Raw genomic sequence first — 17,207 nt, 5'->3', positions numbered from 1 at the left:
AAGAATACTGATGAGCTCTGAACTTGAACCCACGATATGGTCACGTGATACTGGGCAGCGGATACCTTGTTTTGACAGGTGTCAAATGAGCATAGCATTGATGTCCAAAATGAAATATATTGATTTAGAAAACAGCCCTAAGAAAATACGCTCGCTGATTGGTTAAAAATCGTGTTTCTATTAAACAACTAGATTATTCGCTCTCGATTTCTATCGCGTGATAGTTATCACGCATAGAAATCGAGAGTGAATAATCTAATTGTTTTAGTATGAATCTACTAGTCGTTCAAACTTTATCTAAATCCTCTTCACAGGCACTTCGAAAACGCCAAGAAGCGGCCCTTATTTTGTTAACAAGGGCACACTGCTACGCTACTCACTAGAGTAGCGTAACCAGAGGACGACATTCGTGATAGAATGCTAGTAGATTTGTACTGATTAACAATTAGATTATGAGCTCGAGGCCGAATAAACTATCGCCTCATAGAAGTCGATCGAGGGCGAATAATCTAATTGTTTTAGTAGAATTCTAACTGAAATTAACGGAAATAACGGTTTCCAATTATTTTTCAACGCTTTATTGAGCTTTACGCTTTAACAAAATCGCAGGTATTGAATTGTCCTTGGTAAATTTGTAGTTGTTTACGCGCGCGCAGCAGTTTTTTTTTTTTTTTTCAATAATTTCAAGTTTTTAAAGTCAAGAACCCTTTTATGTCCTTGTTTCAGTCTTCTCAGGAATTTAATTATCCATTTACATCTAAACTTTCTTCCAAAACTTCAGAAAAACGATAAAAACGTCGCATTTCGTGGACAACCGACAGCCACTGCACTCTAATGGCTGATAGTATGCGAGTAGCTCAGCCAATCAGATTGCAGCATTTGCATTAGTATACTAGTAGAATTCTACTAATACTCGATAGATACACAGAACTAGGAAGAGCTGTTGACGTAAGGATGGCGCATGCAAAGATAATTTACATTTTGATGATCAGAGGAAACAAGTTGTTTTCCTTTTTTTCGTCGCGGTGTTTTCTAAAAGAAATAGAAAACATGTTCTCCGTCTTTCTATCGAGTTAAAGGAACACTCGTGAGAGTTTGGGAGAACTCGAAAAAGCTGTGGAAACACTCGCCTGTGGCTCGTGTTCCCACAGCATTTCTCGTTTTCCCAAACTTCCACCCGGGTTTCTATAACTCGATAGAAACACGGTACGTATTTTCTATTAATTTCTTAAATAAACGAAGATTGCATGTCTCTGCCAACCTATTACCTGGAGTATGGCCGTCATGTTGCGCGACTCCGTCGTCGTCGCCGTGCGTACGATTTCTACCGCTCAAGCGGATCAAATGCTATTCTTGGGCCTGGTCTTATGCCCTTCATATTCCGGTCTCTGTGACTCTCCTTCATAAGTTTGAAACGGTTAAACTGAATCTTATGATTTGTAGAAAACTTCTAATTTCTGTCCTGTTTCGTTTTCTAGCAGCGACGTTTCTGAACATGGCTTGGTGCGCTACTTAAGCAGAAATGACTAAATGCAGAGAGATGACACAAACATTTGAAAAACTTGTTGCAAAGTTTCCAGTTAACTTTAAATCCTATCAAATTAACAGTCTTAACACAGAATGCAAATTTGGTGTGAACATCAATAAGATCGAGAAAGGAGAAGCCGACCTAGTTACAATGGATGGTGGACGTACGTTCACTGCTGGTATGGCTTCCATGGAGAAAATAACAGTAAACTGTCCCACGTACTGTCCCGAGAGGGAACACCAGTAAATTTTGGATTGGTATGTACCCTAACTTAAACCCTGAACTTATTTAAGGATGAAGCAACGCAGGTTGATACCCTATTTAAGGCACAAATCCGAAAGATGAATCCCTGTTCAAGGGAAAAAAACAAAAAATAAGAATGGTGTGAACGGGTCAGTCAGAAGTTAAGCATCGAGCATAGGATTGCTTTTCGTTAAGCTGGGCATTTACACACTGGAATTTTAGCTGATATAATTTAGGTACCCTATCTAAGTATCACAGCTCCAGGAACAAAATTCCAACAGGGGCAAAAGAGGTACCCTATTTAAGGATCGGGAACCTCAAACACCTATCTATCCCGTGGCAAATACCTATTTAGCCAATATATAGGGGAACTCCGACCCGTCTCCCCAAGGGGAGAGGTGGTACTGTCTAAACGTCTAAGGCATGCACTTAAGTGACATTACGCAAAATGATCCCAATCCGCCCGTCCCTGGCTAAGCCCGGTTAAGATGAATAAAATACAAAGATCATCGACTCTGTGGCACTCACGTTGTATGACATTTTGACGAAAGGCCCATGCGGTGCTTTACTCTGCTCGTTCAATTTATGCAAAACTTGCTTACCTGCTGTTTTTGTTGCCTGTAGTCGCTATCTTCAACTTCTGGGTAATGGTACACTTTGCCTTGAAACAGTGCACGGTGACGAAGCGAAGGTAGAGTGGATTTTGGCCCGTTAAAACAGAGCTCGAGTTCGATGCAAGTTCAAACGAACTGCCAAACGTGGCGGGAGAACCGAGAGAACGTGGTACCTAACGTGAAGACCGCTGATTCCTGCTTGTAGGAGATCGGGCACTCACAAGGCTGGTATGCTCTTACAAAGGGACTGGGGTAACAGTGATGGCAATGAAAGCACAAAACGGTAGAAATCACCAAAAAAAACAAAACAAAACAAAAAAAAAACAAAGAAACAGTGAACATGCAAGGGCAGACTTAGTTATATTAATCTTACTTGTAGAATGTTCATGTTTCGGAATATTTAACGCTCTAAATCGATGATATTTCGTTCATTCTCAGCGGTTCAGGGGCACAACTGTGACCTCGAACTTTCGCGATATGAGAAGTTTAATGTTTGTTGTTTTCGGATTATTAAAAATGTCATTTTGAGTACCGAAAAAAAGTCAGCTATCATTTTCGGAAAGGCGATAAGACCTAACGTTTTCGGGAAATGGACAAAAAAGCCCTAATAAGTTCGAGAATACTCAAGCTCCTCTAGAATAACCGAACAGATAAATTTTTTTTTTGCGCAACCTAAAATTAACCTACAGAGCTTTGAAAGTACTCCAGATAGCGTAAAACAGCGTTTAAAAGCATTCGAGAGGAAACGGTCGTTGGGTGTCCCTTATGGTTCCCTGCCTAACCTAACTCCGCGTCAGTTCAAACTCGGTCACCAGGGCTCTTTCCGTCTTGAACTCACACAACACGTGACGCTTTCGTGGTCCTTCATGAATAAATACGTACGTGTCCGAGAAATAATTTTTCTCTTTTCTAGAGACGTAAGCTTGGGACGCCTGCATGTGCAGTAACAATTCTAAGAAGACAGCTTAATTAGTGCGGTGTCGCACCCGTGCAACTTCTGGGTTTTCCATTTACATGGTTTTTACATGTTTCTCACAGGCTCCCTTTCTTTCATTTACATTGTTTTTACCTGTTTCTTACAGGCCCCCTTTTTTCATTTACATGCTTTTTACATGTTTCTTACAGGCCTCCTTTTTTCATTTACATGCTTTTTACATGTTTCTTACAGGCCCCCTTTTTTCATTTACATGCTTTTTACATGTTTCTTACAGGCCCCCTTTTTTCATTTACATGGTTTTTACATGTTTCTTACAGCCCCCCTTTTTTCATTTACATGGTTTTTACATGTTTCTTACAGGCCCCCTTTTTTCATTTACATGGTTTTTTACAGGGCTACAAACATAACATTTCCAGACTTTTTACAGCATTCGCTTGAATTAGTTACACGTTCCTCACATGGTTTAGCAAAGCAATTGACATGTTTTTTACAAAGGCAGATACTGTAAAAGTGCGTAAAATATTTTACAGGTTTTTACATGTTCTTCAAATGATCATTGTCAACAAAGACAATGTAAATCACTATTTACAGAACATTTACATGCTGTAATAAAAGCTGTAAATTTCCTGTAATTTTATTTTACAAAACCCTAACATGTAAATTGTAATTTACAAAGAATGTAAATCAAGATTTACATACTGTAAATTAAAATTGACATGTCCATGTAAATTTTCAACTTTTCCAGTGTTTATATAGGTGAAGCTTAATCAGTGGATCTACATTGTGAGACAAACGATTTTGTTATACCTTCCAACTCAAATACGTTTTCCGATTGGAAGAGTACGTGTCACGTGTCGTGGGTCAAAACTGACTAACTTCCTAGGGCGAACAAAACTCACTAACTCCCTAGGGAAACAGCAACTCGAACTTTCGACTCGCATGTGATCAGGTCGTGCTCCTTGAAACCGCGGCAAATTTGCGAGCAAGCCGGCGTCAAGCAAACGATTTCTTCGCTTTTTTTTCCATTTTTGAGTTAGGAGGTATAACAGAACGCTTAATGACTGGTCCCGCGGAAAACAGGGAAACAAAACTCACTGTTTCGCTTGGGGCCAGTCGGCTAGTCATTAAGGTGGCTCAAAACACTTTTCGGTTTTTTGGAGACTTATAGAAGAAGGTGCGATTTTTCGGGATAGGAACTATACTGTTCTGAATGGCTGAGCTTTCTTTTAAGGTAACTCTCCACTGTACCTTTCATTGTGTCTAAGTCATAAATTAAGGTTGCACTGTCCTGTAACCCAGCAACAAACTTGACCCACTTTTTACCATCAATTGCATCTATCTTAAAAACTAAGCCGGTGACCCCATATTTTTTTTATGGGAAACTATCATCAACTCTTCTCTCACGAATCCTCTCAGAGGACCATCCTTCATACAATATAAAACCGGTTCATTTTTCTTTACCAAAGATCTTTCAATCTTATAAACTTTTAATGACAGGCTCACTAATACATAATACTCTCAAGCTCGCGATTCACGATGTTGAACTATGCGTCTGACAAAATGAAGATATGACATTTTACTTCACCTGATCCTGAAGTCTTCCTATTCATGGTCAAATGAACACAATCTTTAGTATTCACTAATCTCAATCCTGAACCATGAAGATCGTTTTCTTTCATGCTCCTTAAATCAACGAACAAAGCGAAGCTGTCTCCGGCATAGAATTCACTCGGTGTCATCGAACTGTTCTCTTTTCCGAGCTTTCTATATACCTCTTCCTACATGTCTCTCGTTTTCATTCCCTGGCTGAAAACTTTATTCGGGATTCCATTCACGGTTACTTTCACTTGAGTGATGTCAGGATTGAATGTCTTCTCACTGTCTCTCGCTCCTTCCGCGTATGGCTCGTAAAACAATAACAGCAATCCTTTCATCGATCTTCTTGGACAGTTGATGCTTTTATTGATGATTGAATCCGTTCCCTTCGTTATTGAGATCGTCTTGTGATGAGTTAAATGCTCATACATAAATCTTGTCCCATTTTTATAATTTGACAAAGCCCTTTCAGCGAGATCTTTACTGTGAATGACTTCATACTCAAGCTGGATATTTGTCAATTCATATCCTAACTTGGTTGGATCATGATCAGATCCCCTGATGACACTCCCAGTGGGAGCGAAACTCATTTCGAAGGCTAACTCATCACTCAATACCCCTGGGAAGAATACTCCGTGATCATCCAGAATATCATGATCAATCGGAATCCTATACTTATACCCATATACAATCATTGAGTTTGTTCTCCTTGGCTACTCCCGAAGTCTTCTTGTCTCCGGCATTGCATCTGATCTTTGAGAGATCTTCAGACTGAATTCCTTCCGTTATCCGACTCGCTCTCTCTTTTTCAGTCAACAAGAGGTCTTCATAGAGTTTGATTAGGTCATAACCATCTGTGTCCTGTAGAATCTCTCCCGCGAATTTAACGGTCATTCGATTCACCAAATTAAAGCTCTCGACATATTGTTCACGAGAAAGTTATTCGCCTGACCACTCACTGTCAAGTTGAAGACTAACGCGAGGGATCCCGGAACCAACACTGTTCCATCATCAAGCTTTGGAACGGGGGTGTGAAGTATTTCACCCGGTGATGCCTTGTTTGGATTGAATGTGACTCGATGAACAGTTCTATGCGCTTTTAACGCGTTCGATGTCTTCTTTTCGTGAGAAAGGTTGTTCATTTCACTAACTTCCATTTTTAATTGTCGTAATATTATATTTCAATATTCAAAATGACTGAGTTTGGAGACACGGATCCTCTAATAGAACATAATGATGATGATGACGATGATGATGGAGACAATATCAATCCTTTCCAACCTTCATCATCACCTCCTGGTCCTTCAGGAGAAGATATTCCTTTGACGACGATGAACAGAGAGAGAGAAAAAGGACCATCAACTACAGAAACTTCTTTCATCGAGGAAAATCCCGCCGTTTCACGCGTACTCGCTTCAAATGAAGAGGCTTGGGACTCTCTTACTGGGATTTTTCCCGAGGCAGAAGCTACAGAACTGGAAGCTTCTTATAGTAACACAGGAAGATTGCAGGTGAAGATGTCTGGTCAAGGCAAGAAGACATATAACTTATATACTGAAGACAGAAAAACTGGAGAACAAAGGTTAAACCCTAATCTAACGAAAGAAATAAAAAATGCTCGTAGTACAGAGAGTGCATGAACAAGTGTTGATTGCTCAAAAAGATAAAGAAATATTAAGAGATGAAAATGTAACGAGTGTAGAATTGAGAGAAAGAGTAAGGGATAGAATTAATGAAAATATACAAAGGCGGGATGAAATAAGAAATGAGAGAAATGATCTCGAGGAGAGACTCCCACTCAGAGAGAGAGTGAAGAACATCTTCAAAAAGTATGGATTCACAGTGACGGCCGTTGTCTTAGCTGTTGGAGTGATAGGAGTGATTGTCAGCTCATTAACGAAAGGTCTCAAGTCCGTCGCCAAAGGAGTGGGAGACGGTCTCAAGACACTCGGGAAGAAGATAGCACAAATTCTAACAGGCCTCATAGGCTCCATAGTGGGATTCATACTCAAGACCGCTGGATCGGTGATTCAATTCCTCGGAAAGAATGCATGGCTTCTTATCCTCGGAGTCGCAGTTTTCATGGTTGAGCGGATGCAGCGGCGATTTAGAAAGAATAAGTGACTTAATCAATGATTAAGTTATTTCATTCGATAAATGAGGAATGCTGAAACGGCCGCCGCGATGAAAACACCAGCTTTTAATATTTCATGACTCGATTCGCTCTCTTGAATCGCTTTTCTACTTTCACTATTTCTCAAGTTTTGCGTCTCAATATTCCCTGAGCTTTGCTTCTCACTGTCGTTCACACTCCGTTGAATTGGATTGGAATTATGAGAAGTCGGTCTTTTGATCTTTGATTCACCGCCGCTCACACTATCATTCACTCCGAGTTTCATGTCAGCGGTTGCCTTCTTCAAATTATTATTATATCCAGTCACGCTCTGAGTATTAATCTCAAGATCCGAAGGCATCAACCATGTATCCGGTGACACCGCAAGATCGAGTCTGACTTTTGCCTCATCAATTGCGAGTTGAAATCTCTGAAGACTCTTGCTGATTTCAGGCTTGCGTATCGCATCTTCCATCAACGTTAAAAATTCACTCTGAGTCTCCTTTGCAGACCCTTCGTCCCCGAGACTCGCTGATCTCGCGCGTATCCCGGGTCTCGTATTGACTTGAGCCCCTAATACACAGTAAACAAACGCTTCAATTCTTTGATTTGATCTGAACAATCCCGCGGTTGTCAATCCATTTGAATGATTCCTCATGAAATAATCATATTGATTATATATAGCTCATATCATTCTTGATTAAATTAGCGAGATTGCTATCTTTAGCCATACCACCTTCATCGGAAAATTTGTAAAATCCACCTGGATATTTCACGTGAGTTTCTCTCAAATCGTGATTACTTATGTAAATATAAACATTTCCTAATCCACGATTATTTCCCTTTTTAAAACGAAAATCTGATGACGGACTAATTCCAAATTCCTTACAAATTCTTTTATAGCTGGCGACGTCATATTCATTATTTATTTGATTAAACGTAGGATCTCCAGGCAAAGCTGAGAAACTCTGAATTCCACCCATCTGATATAAAATCCTTCTCGTCGTGAAATAAATGTGAAACATAAGAAATGATTTGATCTGCACACCCAACGTCTCTCTACTGATTCCACATCCGGTTGTGGCACACCAAAAAGCGAAATTTGACTGTTGCGGCCAGTATCTCATGTCTGGAGAGGATAATTATTTGTTCGATTCTTTGGCGGTTCTATGAGTAATCATGGTTGATTGAAATATTTCTCTGAATTTAATGGTAAAAAAGTTAACGGGAGTCACGTAAATTTTCATTCTATCTTTGAATAAATGAACAAATGGCTCTGCAACGTCGAAAATGAAACCGCTGGAATGGCTAATCTCTGAAGTAAGTTTAAATTAATTCCTTTGGAAATCCACCTATACCCAATGCCTTCTTTTTCTTCTCAGTAAAATATTTAACATCAGGTCCGATGACGTCACTCCAGTAACCGGGTCGTTCTTTGATTTGTACAATCCCAGTCACGTCATTCACACCATTCATTTCGATTTCAACGTGGAACTGACTGAGATCAGCGTTCGGATATCTCAGTTTAAAATCATTCCATGCCTTCTTCCTCACTTCGTCCTCTTTCCGTTTCGCTGCATCTGATTTCATCCATGCTTCCATTTTATTATTTAAAATGGTTATACTAACAATTATCACGGATAAAAATGATCATACAATCTACTTTAAAGAACCTCTTTTTGAAAAACAATATATCAGACTCCTAAGTCGCTCTCTTTATTTATCGTGGTATAATTTAAAACGTGTAGGAGAAATCATGATTTTTGATGCACAAGACAACGCAAAAGTGAAAAGAATTCCCGCGGGAAATTGCACACTCTAAATTCTGGGAAAAGCGCTCGAGAGTACATTCGATGAAGAGAAAGTAAAACTAATATTCGATGATTCAGAGGGTGCGAAAATTGAAAATCCGCTGAGGAGGAAGATTCAAATAGATCGTGATCTGACATCATTGAATTTGGACTCATTGATAGAGGTAGAAAATTAAAAGTAAGGACTGTCATCAATCAGTTGACTTCGTTCACCGGAGTCACAGCTGCCGTTCTCAGTTCCTCTGGATTAGGATATCATTAAGCGGAATCGGTGTTATCGTCGGGGCTCCTCCCGCGGGTATCGCTGGTGTTCAACCGCAATGACCATAGGGAGTAAAAAAACTGATTGGGAAAATCACAAAACATGATAAGACTATCTCTCTCGCTGAATCTTCGAATCTTTCCATCAGCGGGTTAATTTCAAAGGCATTGAATGACAGACAAATAAGTGACACTAAATTCAACTTTATTCTCAATGAAGTTCAACAATATTATCATTGAAAAAGCTAACAGCAGTAAACCATTCGCTGAAGAAGTCGCCAGCAGTTTTAACACCCAAGAGCTAAAAGAACAGATAAAAAACGAATACCGAAAAAAGCTCGGATCACTCGTAGACATTAAGAATTAAATATTCAATTTGAGAAGCGAGGAAATGGGTTTTCTTTGTTTATTTCGAGAGATAAATATTAATTGAGTCGTTTCGGCCGATAGCAAGCCTCATCAGAACGCCTGGCTTCGAAAAGCGGACGTTTACGACTCCCGAAGGAGAAGGGGATGGATGCAAGCCATCACCAAGGTTTGTTATGTAACTAAGATTTACAAAACAAAGTTCTCAATAGTTTACACATCTTTCATAGAGTTAGCAATCATCTTCTCACGCATCTCTTCCAGTTCTTGCAAATGTTTGTTAAGTTCTTCCTCAAACATCTTTATTTTCGTCAACAACAATTTCACTTGGTCTTTCGCTTTATTCCGCTTTTTCACAAGCTGATCTCGCTTAGAATTGTTCTTCATCCATCGATTTCTCAACTCTTCTTTAGAAATAGAATCTTCATTCAAGACATTTTCAATGAAATCTTTCAAACTTTCTTCTCTCTGATCTGGCAGCTCCAAGCCTTCTTCCAATAAATCCATTTCTTCCATTTTGCTTTTGGTTAATCGAAACAGCGTGCTGGTCACCTCAGTTGGCACTCTTTTATAGCAATCTCTCGAAAGACTTCCTCTTACATCGTAACTAAGGAAGTCTTCCTTGGTTAGTTATTTCTGTCAAAGACTTCCTGTCAACATTCCAGGGTTCCCTGACAACTTGAAGGGTTAAAACCTGACTTTAAACTAAACAAAATTTTTTTTCACTTTGCTCGTTGTCAGGGAACTCTGGAATTTACTCGTTATTTTTCACGTGATCGCTCAAATAAAATTCCTCTTTCGCAATTCTTGCCTTATGTAACTCTCGAGATCAACCACGTCGTGATGTTATCCTTATCAGAGTGACTTCGTTAAATTTACATTTGAAATTCTTCATCTGATCCCTCATTCGCTGCTGAAGAAATTCTCTTTTACTCCTATGAAAAAGATTCGGATATTCATGATGTTGAATCCCGTCGTATTCAAATGCCAATTTCAGTTGTTTACAATACCCGTCGAGTTCGAGACAGAAACCCGTCTCATTATTCAAAAGGAAATATGGTCTGACTTTCTTGAATTTTTCATCGAGTAACTTTTCCAAAATAGACCAGCACCTTTCCTCGTTAAAATATCTGTCTCCCATTCTTAAATGGTAGACAGAATTACTTAATTTCTCTCACATAAAATATTTTTCCGTCAGATCTCCTTTTCACGGAAGACCTCCCATTATCAATCGCATATTTAATGATGGATTGATTCGAAAGTCCACTTTCAGTCGCCGCTCGTCGCATGTTGTCAAAGGACTGCCAATCTCCATCTTCGTCTCTGATCTCAACTTTCGTCCTTTTATCCAGAGGACGATATTACAGCATCGCTTTTAATTCTTTGCTTGGAATCTTGTTTCTGTACTTTATTCCGCAGCCTTTGGCTACTTTCCGGAATTCTTTTTCAGAGATGGGTTTCAGTAGGCACGGATCCTAATGAACTTTATTACTATATTCTTTTTGAGAGATGTTCGTATTTGAATCCATTTTAAATTTTTTTTTATAAAAATTTCATTTTTTGTATTTTATATTAAACTGAATAACATGAGAGTATCAGAATTAAGAACGGAAGCTAAACGTCTCGGATTGAGACGTTACAGCCGGTTGAGAAGAACCGAATTGATCGATCTTTTAAATAGAAATAGAAATAATATTCTCGACGAAGAAGTTCCGGATATCGGTGCTCCGGTGCTCAAAACTACGAGATATGTCGAACCTCGTTCAACTGACGGAGTGTGCGAGCGAAAGAATGAAATCAGAGAACTCGAGGAGATGCTCGGCTTGCGTAAAAGCTCGAGCAAAACGAGAAATAACCCAATAATCAAAATAACCGGTCCGGATGAAGTCGAGAAACAGCTAAAAATCAACAGAATCAAAGAGATCAACAGACAGAGCGAGTCCTCGACTCAGAATCACACAAACGGAAAGCGCATTGAGAGGCTTGGCGAGACAAATCAGAATTCAAGGAATTGAAGGATATATATATATATATATGGAGCCAGGGAGTTTATGCAACTGGCCAGAACGGAAATCCTAAAGTTGATGAGAGAGAATCGGCAAACGAGGGTCATGTTGGTCCTCAATTGTGAGATGGTGAGACAAGAATTATTTGATGAAAATGAAATTGAAATTCTTGAGGCGCATTTTCAAACCGACATAATAGAAAATCTTGAGGTGACTGATGAATCCGAGGCCTATCGACTTTTCATGGATACCATAGAAGAAAGGATTCAGAATTTTAATCGTCGCGGATGCAACTGGAGGTTTCAAAGAGTCCTATCACTCGATCACTCGCTGATTACATCCCTTTAAACGGTTCATCCTATATCGAACTTCCAAAAGAACTCAAGAGAAAGAAAGAAGTGATTAATATCAAGAATGAAGATCAAAAATGTTTCATGTGGTGTGTTCAGAGACATTTACATCCCACCGCTAATTATCCAGAGAGAGTGAGTTCGATGAGGCAATATGATAATGATCTTGATGTCGGAGGCACTGATTTTCAAGATAAAAGATATAAGTCAATTTGAAAAAAAGAATGAGGGTATTTTCGTGAATGTATTTGGATATGAAAAACGTGAAATTTATCCGATTCGATACTCCAAACACGAAAACGCTATTGATCTTTTATACATCACAAACGAAGAAGGAAACTCTCATTATTGTCTAATAAATGACTTTAGTCGATTAGTCGGTTCTCAGATATCAAAACATAAAGGATAAGTGTATTTCTGCAAGAACTGCATGAATCATTTCAACGACAAACCAACGCCGCAGAGGCATCAAGAGAGATGTTTTAAAAACGAAGAAAACATTAACATGCCAAAACAAAACACGATACTTTAAATTCAATCACTTCAACCGAAAGATGAGGGTTCCCTTCGTCATCATCGCGGATTTTGAGGCGTTGACTGAGCCCAATCAAAGATGTGAGCCGAGCGGTGAGAAATATCAAAAACACACACCGTGTGGAGTCGGTCTTCAAATCGTCTGCAGCTTTGATGATCGATACAAAAAAATGGTGACTTACAGAGCTCAAAGCGAAGAAGAAGATGTAGCCCAAATCTTTGTTGATAAGATTGAAAAAGAAGTCAGAGAGATTCAAAATAAATTTAAATTTCCAAAGCCGATGAAATTTACGAAGAAAGATGCGAAGAAGTTTCAAAACGCGACTCAATGTTGGATTTGTGAAGTCAGCGGGTGGACGCGATGCCGTACGCGATCACTGTCATTTAACGGGGAAGTATCGAGGAACCGCGCAGAACGCGTGTAACTTGAAATTCAAGATCCCAAAGCTCACTCCAGTCATCTTTCATAATCTCATAATCTCGCAAATTATGACTCGCATTTGTTCATCAAGAATCTCGGAAAGACGCAGGGAGAGATTAAATGCATTCCGAATACTGAGGAAAAATACATCAGCTTCAGCAAAATCATTCCTGTTGATTCTTTTGTCAAGAAAGAAGGAAAAGAAGTCATGAGGAAACATGAGATTCGTTTTATCGATAGCTTCAAATTCATGGCCTCTTCCCTGAATAGACTCGTTTCAAATTTCACTGATTGTGGTGAATGCGATTCGTGCAGACCAGGAGATTGCTTGAAACGATTTGTGAAAGAGCGTAAGATTATTCAATGGAAAGGCATTGGACCGTGCGGAAAATGTCGAAACTGTAAGAAGTTTGATTATGTGATATTGATCTGTCCAACTTATGAATTCAATAAAACCTATGAAGGTTTCGCTGTGGATGACAGATATTTCTTTGTCATCTCTCGACAACAAGATCAGATTGATGATTAGTTGAAGATTGTCAGTTTTGTGTTTGAAGGAACGAATTCATTGGTGATTTTGGATGATTGCGCCGCTTCAAAGGATGTGAAGAGAAGGACGAATGAATTGGTGAACTTAGCATTCAGCGCGAGACATAGGGGTCTGAGTGTTTGGGTTTTGACGCAACAACTGACGAGCATTGCCAAGCCATTCAGAGAGAACGTTGGGGTGTTGGTTCTATTCTGTACACCGAGTCAGAAAGACATGTAAGAAATATTTGATGATTATGGTGGTTCACTGAGTCGTCATGAAAAGTTGAAATTAATGATGAAATTGAAAAAAAAGATATATTCAACATCTCATCTTCTCGCTGAGACATCCTTTTCAAATTAATCTTGAGTATTAAAATAGAAATGTCAACTGACGAAGAAAAAGCTTTAACTGAAGTCATGACTATTCTTGAAGCGACTCCAGAAGATGCCACAGACGTCAGAGAACAGCTCGCGGTGTTGGTAGCCAGTGGGAAGGCGAAGGAGATGATTGGAGTTGATTTGAGTCGAGAACAAGTCAAAAGATTAAGTGAGAAAGATGTTGCAAAGTATTTCAAAAGATATGAGACTTCTTTGTCGTCAAAAACATGCGATGCGACGGTTGGTACATTTTTGGATGTGAGTTGCAGATGGATATCCTATCTTCTCCCCGTTGATCGTGAGAGACTCCTTGAGAATTTGAATGATAATTTCACGGTAAAGAGAGAATTGTCCATGATCGCACTGGAAAATTTGACCCATTTATAGACTTTAGGAAATGTCTGTAGATCCTGAATTTACAGACTTGGTACTTATTCTACTTAAAAACAGAATGTCTGTAAATTTATTTTACAAACATTTTGTTTAGTTTTTAGTTCTGTTTATTTCAAAATGTTTGTAAAAAATTTTTTTTGCCATTAACCGTTCTCAATTTCGTTTGTTGGCCCTTTCCTTTCTGTTTTTCTCGGCCCTTTTACACTGGCTACCTTTTGCATTGTATGTTCTTTCTGGCTGCAGTGAAAAGTTGGATGTTAATTACGGGCGAAGCCTAGAAATGGACCTTGATCAATCATAGGCGTTGTGGACCATTTTACCACCGTTTTTGCACCAAAACTGATAACGTTGTTTTTCGATTTGCGACGTCGGAATGTCGTCGATATCTTAACCTGACCATTGTGCGGAAAGGGCTAGCCTAGCACTACTATTTGCTTATCAAGAATATCTGATGACATTTAAATTGATGACGTCACAAGTGGTACAAAGAGCACGACCATTAATTACGCATATATGCGTAGTTGGTATTCAAATGGTTAATTACGCCCACTTAGCCGTGAAAAGAAGCAGCATATTGTACTTGTATATAGTTCTAATCAAACAGCCGAGCCCTAATAACACAACACAAAAGAGCACTTCATAAACACGTTTGAAAGAAAGAAAGGTCGAGAGACCGAGAAGAGAACGGTAAGTGTACAAATGCTACGGACCGTATAAGTCGTGTAGGCGCGTCAGTCCCATTTTACACTGACCGCCATATCGCATTTTTCATTTGCGTAAGTAACGCTCCAATGTTGACATATCCTGTCAAAATTAACCAATCAGAGGGTATACCAGATCCTGGTATACCAGAACGACTTTTTTGTTAAGTTTGCCCACAGGCGTTCTTTGGGAACAGGTCGTTTCGCTCCACGTCCATTTTGCCCCGAACCGCTTCGCCCCGACTCAAAGTCGTGTTGCTCCCAAAAAAGTCGATTCGCCTCGACCAAAAGTTAGTTCGCCCGAAGTTTTTTCATACGATTTCGGAAAGCAATAAATGGTCGCAGTCATAAAGAATCAATTATTCTGTTGCTATGGGAGTGAACAACACTTCTACGCGCATAATCCAACAAATATATTTAGACTCAATAGCTCTTTGACTACGCAAATGCTTAATAAAAAGGTTTAAAAGGCGTTTCGTATACTCTACAGGTAAAAGCCGTGGAAGGTTGACTAAGTTTTTAAATACAATCGGCCATCGATTGATCAACGGACTTTGTTTCTACGCGCGTAATCAAACAAATATACTATTTCTGGTTAGTATGATTTGCATCAATTGAAAGCTTATCTCAATTTGTTCAGTAATTTCCCAAAATGTGCGAGCACCCGTGGCACACATGGCCTCGGTCTGATGTGATGCGTCACTTTGAATAATAGTGAGGTTTTACATGAAGCGCTACCCGTGCATTTCCAGCCGCTTTTCTTCGTTTGTTGTCCTACGTAGGAATCGTGGCAGTTTTCCCCAAGGTTAGTGAATTTGTGTTGATTTATTCGAACTATTACAAGCTAAAATGCCTAAAGGTACCTATCTAAGCACCAGAAAGCTGTGTTGTGCGGCATTTTCTCCGAAACTGCGTGGGTAACATATCGATTTGTGATCTGTGTCGTCCTTCAGGAGTCAGCTGCTTTTCTCGGCGATTCAACTTCTCTGTGAGAATAAAGTTGCAAGGCTCGAACGTAACAGCTCGAATAAATCAACACAACTTCATTGACCTTGGGAAAGACAGCAAATATTCCAACGTAGTGCAACAAACGTCGAAAAGGAAATGAAAATGCACACCGCTCATGGAATTTCACTGATTTCACTGCAGGTCAGCTTTATAGGCTCTTAATTTATGTAAGCCGGGTGTAAACTTGCATGTAAACTTAAGTTAAAAACGCTCATATTTGGAAATAAAGTTTAATGTACTGTTATTCTTTTCTATAGTTATACACAGTACTTAACCTTACTAAACGATGCGCCTGCTAGAGCAATGTGACATTTGATGCCAATAAAGGACACAAAAGTTAAACAATACCCCGCAAAATACACAACTTGGAAAACCCTGGAAGGGGAATGACATAAATGGGCTTTGGTATGCGCTGCTGTCAAGGGTATGCTTTTCCAGGAGTCTATTTTGGGTATAGGAAGCAGGATCTGGCAAATCAGTCTGGGATCTTGATATAAAAAGAACTGAGTTACTGATTTTTTATTAAATATAGTATGGAATATTGTTTAGTATGAAATATTAATAGAGAAGGTATTGGTACCCAGCCTACAATCAGATGTCCAAATACTAACTGGATCATAGATGTGTTCCTAGCAACACACCTATTGACAAATCCCTAGAGTACCCCCTTCCTTCCCCCGGGTTTCCAACGCACTTCACTAATCTCTGATTGCTACTAGTAAATACGCGGTTTACTAGTGTGAGGTCTGGAAACGAAATTTTAGTAGCCTGGGACGGACGGGAAAATTCGCAAATTCTCGGAGGATCCGATCGCTCACCGAGGATAACAAGTTCCGAGCAGGCTCCGAGCAATTTCCATAATTTCGGTTCCAGTCTTCGCACCAGCAGACCGCGTATTAAAAATTCAAAATGGCCGCCACAGAACACAAAACACGCGCGATAATGTAGGTTGATCTCTTATTAATATTCTAAACGGATGCGAGGGCTCCCTGTGCGCCTGAGAGTCTTTTTTGTAAAAAAATATTCACTTACAGAAAAAGGTTTCGTCACTTTACGAGAGACGTAAGTTTACCACTTTGAACCGCGCAAGGCAGACCTCCGGATATTTCTTGGTATATTTAGAATTTTCGGAAAATATCAAGATATTTAGAAAATTTAGGGATATTTGTCAGTCATCTCCTGCCCGCCCCCCGCCACCCCCCCCCCCCCCCTTAGCCTAATCCCGCGGGCTAACAAATTTATTGTGAGTTTTTTTCCACCCATTTACACATGACACGTTCTCCTCCAATCAGAAAACGTTGACGAGTTTAATTAAGGGCGTTGGGAGGCATAACAAGTTCCAGTTGATGTCGATAGTGCAGCGAAGGTGTGGCGGAACCGTATTCCCAAAGGAAGGCACAGAAGGCACTTCATTGT

General features: G+C 39.6%; 1 protein-coding gene and 1 pseudogene across 2 annotated transcripts; both read left to right on the top strand.

Moving 5' to 3' along the window:
• The first annotated feature begins 6,111 nt into the window (after nt 1-6,111).
• On the top strand, nt 6,112-7,066 carry LOC145497454 (uncharacterized). Its single transcript, XM_081477257.1, has 2 exons — nt 6,112-6,448; nt 6,543-7,066. The coding sequence occupies exons 1-2, from the start codon at nt 6,112-6,114 to the stop codon at nt 7,040-7,042; spliced, it is 837 nt and encodes a 278-aa protein (XP_081333383.1). The 3' UTR covers nt 7,043-7,066.
• Nucleotides 7,067-11,115: 4,049 nt separating this feature from the next.
• LOC145496727 (uncharacterized) lies at nt 11,116-17,207 on the top strand (annotated as a pseudogene). Its single transcript, XR_014050590.1, has 2 exons — nt 11,116-15,932; nt 17,084-17,207. The product of XR_014050590.1 is annotated as an uncharacterized LOC145496727 (transcript).

The sequence above is a fragment of the Orbicella franksi genome, chromosome 9 (genome assembly GCF_964199315.1).
Source record: "Orbicella franksi chromosome 9, jaOrbFran1.1, whole genome shotgun sequence".
In the NCBI taxonomy this organism is placed as follows: Eukaryota; Metazoa; Cnidaria; class Anthozoa; order Scleractinia; family Merulinidae; genus Orbicella; species Orbicella franksi.
The sequence above is the reverse complement of the archived record's forward strand: the minus strand, read 5'-3'. Positions and strand labels throughout refer to the sequence as shown.

Coding starts and splice junctions, on each gene's coding strand:
- LOC145497454 (XM_081477257.1), top strand. CDS start 6,112: ATGACTGAGTTTGGAGACACGGATCCTCTAATAGAACATAATGATGAT. Junction 6,449..6,542: donor GGTGAAGATGTCTGGTCAAG/GCAAGAAGACAT, acceptor AAATGCTCGTAG/TACAGAGAGTGCATGAACAA.